This window comes from Otolemur garnettii, unplaced genomic scaffold, assembly GCF_000181295.1.
Source record: "Otolemur garnettii isolate 467f Iridium unplaced genomic scaffold, OtoGar3 scaffold00107, whole genome shotgun sequence".
NCBI classification, from domain to species: domain Eukaryota; kingdom Metazoa; phylum Chordata; class Mammalia; order Primates; family Galagidae; genus Otolemur; species Otolemur garnettii.
In genome coordinates, this window is record NW_003852502.1 from 5,996,563 (window position 1) to 6,000,778 (window position 4,216).

A 4,216-nucleotide genomic window follows, 5' to 3' on the forward strand; every position below is an offset into this window, starting at 1 on the left:
AAAAAAAAAAAAAAGAAAGTAGAATGTATATTTGTTTCATTATTTAATTCAATTAGATATGGGATGCAAATATTTTTTCAAAGATTGATACTCTCTACATTTTTTTAGAAAAAATGTAATGAGGGAAGCATTGTAAGTAGGAATCATGCCAGGATGGTTTGAATAACTTTGGTGGATATTATGAAACATTGAAGGTGTATTTTGGTTTACCATTATTTCTCCAATAGTGTATACCAGTGTATTTTCTTTGAGGGTTATAAAATACTATTGCTTCAATTCAGGTTAAGATCACGGAATTTTTTTTGTTGTTGTTGTTTAGGGTTAGCTCAAATATAGCATTTGGACACTGCAGAATGTAATATGAAAAGCAGAGGATGGATAAAAAATTGGAAAACCTGCATGCTGGTCCATGCCTTTGCTCCTGACACATCAGCCGTGTTTATGTGTTAGCTTCCCTCTTCTAGGGGAATTGAAGGATTGAAAGTGGTTGGTTTTTTCATTTCAGGGTCTCCGTCAGATTTCGCAGAGGACCATAAGCACTGCTTCACGCAGGCATTTTGAAAATAAAGTTCCAGAGAAGCAAAAGCTGTTTCAGGTATTGAAATATTTTATAGGAGATTGTTACTTATAATTAGATTACCACAAAGTGGAAATGAGATAAACAAGGATGTGTATAAATTAGAAGATACGACAATGTAGGCATTAAAAATTAGTCAAGGGTATGTACCATACGGTTAATATTGGTTATCTCTTGGGGAAAGACTTAATGAGAGCAATTTGCCTTTTTAAGTAATTAGATTATGAGTGATTTTTTAAAAGTAACGATTTCTAGTTTTTCCCAAATAAAATTTGAAGTGATAAAAAAGTTGTATCACATATACTACATAAAAATACTTTAACAAATACATTATTAAATATCTGTGTGTGCCAGATGCTGGACTAGTTGGTAGGGATAAAATTTAGGGTTATTAAACAAAATTCCTTTCTCACTTTTTTAAGGGAAAGCGTCCCTATGACTAAATCTGAAGTATGACAATAATTGACTATTGTATTTAAGTTATATTTAAGTTTTTTGAGCTCAGTGTGTGTATTTATAGTATTAACATTATATTCCTTAGAAAGACCACTCTATTGGATCTCAACTTAGCTTCAAAAGAAAAATGCTGACTTTTAGGCATTTTTACTTTAAAGATAGGAGTAGAGAAAGAAGAAAATTGTAGGTTAATTTTGATATTTAGAATATTTTCATTTCAGAGGTTTAAAATGTTATTTCATTTTATATGAACAATTAGTCTTTTGAAACTTAGTTGGAAACAAGTGATATATCTATTAATGTCTTGTATTTTTTTTTTTTAACCTAGGAGGATAATGGGATTCCAGTTCACCTAAAGGGTGGTCTGGCTGATGCCCTCCTGTATAGAGCCACCATGGTTCTTACAGTTGGTGGTAAGGCATTTGGAATGTTTGAAGGTTTATAAAAGTGATAGAAAGGATAACTAACCACGTCTTTCCTTTTGCTATTGTATTGTATTTTAACAGATAATTACAAGTAACAGACTGTATTTTAATAATCTGTCTCCAGAATCTGACATCTCATATAAATATTCAAGAGGGTAATTGATACATAACTAATTATATAAGAGCATTTTGATGTCTTCCTAAAAAACACCAATAAGCTTTGATGACTGTGATGAGTTGGTTTTCTGCATGTACCTCTGGTTCCCCTGGAGACTGTTTTAGCTGAAAACACCTGTTCTATAGCAGGGGCTTTTAAACATTTTGGCTGTGATGCATAATAAAGGCACACTTTATATCAAAATTTTGTACATAACTGAAACCAAACTTGTACAGAATAATACTTTTACTATATGCAAAGTGCTCTGATGTTTTTTCTGTGGAACAGGAAGGTCCATTAGTGTGGGCAGAGGCACATCACAAATTGATGTAGTAGCAGCATGGTTGGGGATTCCAATGATTGCTGTCTGGGGAAGGAGAAGCAATTTGAACAATTATTGTGTGCCCATCATATTGATAGGAGTGCCATATACTATCACTTGTGTAACTTTCATGAAGTCTCTTCTGTATCCTCATTTTAAAGATGAAGATACTGTATTAATTACCCCAAATAATTACAGGATTCCCCCTGTTCATGCCAAAGTGCCTTCCTTGGCTTGAATTGAATATAGTTAAAGTAGAAGGGACATTTATTGATCAAGACAACCAGATAGTGACATTTTGGCTTTTTAACAAGATAATCCTAAACTCCTTTTAACCATTGTGACTATTAGACATTCTGGTACATGGTTTTAAAGATAAAATTCTGGTTATAGCACTTCTGGTCATTAGCACTTTTTACAGCAAATTTGATTATTTTGAAATTACATCACTCTTCCTTGATTTTACCTTGTTACTACACTTTGGGGAAGGCTTGCATATTTTGACCTCTAAATTTATTTTTGAAAATTTACATATTGTTAAGTTAACAAATACTTTATTCTGCCATATCCCTTTCTATGAAAATGAACTAATACTAAAACTAGATTGAATATAAAATTTTTCCAACACCTATCAAAATACCTTTTTGTGTTTCCACTAAAGTATTCTTGATGCAAACTTTGCCTTTATCTTACAACTGTTGAGCTGAAATGTTAGGTTTATATAATTAAGTCTTAGAATTTCTGGTAAGTTCATTTTTTGTTTTTACTTTTCAGGAACAGCATATGCCATATATCAGCTGGCTATGGCTTCATTTCCCAAGAAGCAGGATTGACTTCAGTCATCCCAGTGATCACTTGGTTCACTTTCATTTAGCTCTGTATGGACCAGTAAACTGATGAGTAACTGAGCTCTTCTTTGGGGATCAATATTTATTGACTTGTACTAACTGCCACCAATAAAGCAGTCTTTAACCATGCTTTGTCTGATATCACTTAGGATACATTACACCAATAATTTCAACATTTGGTAAGCCTTACAAGTTTTAGGAGCAAAAAAAAAAAAAAAAACAACTTTTGTCATTAAGTATAAAGCACTGTTATTATGTTATTATTTTAATGAAATTTTACTTTTAGAATCTGAAAATTATATAATGAATGGTCTTCAACTTCAGTGGAGTTTGGCATTTGAAAGCACATTTCCTTCCCACTACCACCCAGCCCTCAGACTCTATCCTGGGGTATGCTAGAACCTGGTGGAAGCAGGTTAATTTTGGCTCCTGGGGTCTAATTTTTTTTCTCAGTTATATGAGAGTATGTTTAAATATTGGATGTATTCCATAGCTTAGAATTAGGCTTTCGTAGAATGTCTGTAAAATCAGTATTTTTTTTTCCACCCAGGAACAAATGAGGGCAGGATTTCCTGGGTCCCCAGCTGTCACGGCTATTTTTTGGTTGTAGTTGTTTAGGCCTGGACTGGATTGAACCCTCCAGCTCTGGTGTATGTGGCTGGCACCCTAGCCGCTGAGCTACAGGCGCCAAGCACATTATTGGTTTTTCCTAACAGAAATGTTTCAGAAAGACTTACTTAGGAAACACAAAATGCAAATAGAGAATAAAAGGATCATGAAAAGAATTATGCTGCTATAGGCAGTTTGGTTCAGGGTTTGCAGAATCCTTCCTGAGCCAGCTATGCACAGGGCTGGCGTTTTCAGAGATAACTAATTTGGGGCTCCCTGGGTGCTGGTATGCACCCTTGTGAAGAGCAGTCTTGTGAACCATTACTTAGGACTTTTCTTTGTATATACATATATTGAGATTGGCGATTCACATCAACAGATACTGGGTGCCTGCTGTGTATCACCCACTGTCCTAGGTGCCTGGGAATCATTGGTGAACAAAATAAGATTTCCTGCCCTCACAAAGTTTACATTATGAGCAGTAGCAGGGGAGATAGTTAATTAAAAAAAATAATTGTACAGGTTGTTAGAAGATAAGTTCTATGGAAAAAAAGACAAAAGGTGAGAGTTTCCATTAAGAGTAGGTGATTGGTTGTAGTTTTATTTTATTTTTTTTTGAGATAGACCCTCAAGCTATCACCCCTGGTAGAGTGCTGTGCCATAACAGCTCACAGCAACCTCAAACTCCTGGGCTTAAGTGATTCTCCTGCCTCCACCTTCCAAGTAGCTGGGACTAGCCCGTAACAACACCCAGCTATTTTTTTTTGGTTGCAGCTGTTTAGCAGCCGGGTTGGATTCCTAACCCATGAGCTCAGGTGTATA

At 34.8% G+C, this 4,216-nt stretch overlaps 1 protein-coding gene across 1 annotated transcript in view; it reads left to right on the forward strand.

Annotated features, from left to right (window-relative positions):
• Positions 1-2,914, forward strand: part of LOC100957462 (cytochrome c oxidase subunit 7A2, mitochondrial) — a 3,748-nt gene extending 834 nt beyond the window's left edge. Inside the window, exons 2-4 of the mRNA XM_003796746.3 lie at positions 506-595; positions 1,362-1,446; positions 2,712-2,914. Of these exons, the coding sequence (XP_003796794.1) occupies positions 506-595; positions 1,362-1,446; positions 2,712-2,770 (234 nt within the window). The 3' untranslated portion in view covers positions 2,771-2,914. The remainder of the gene's footprint in view (positions 1-505; positions 596-1,361; positions 1,447-2,711) is intronic.
• Positions 2,915-4,216: the final 1,302 nt, after the last annotated feature.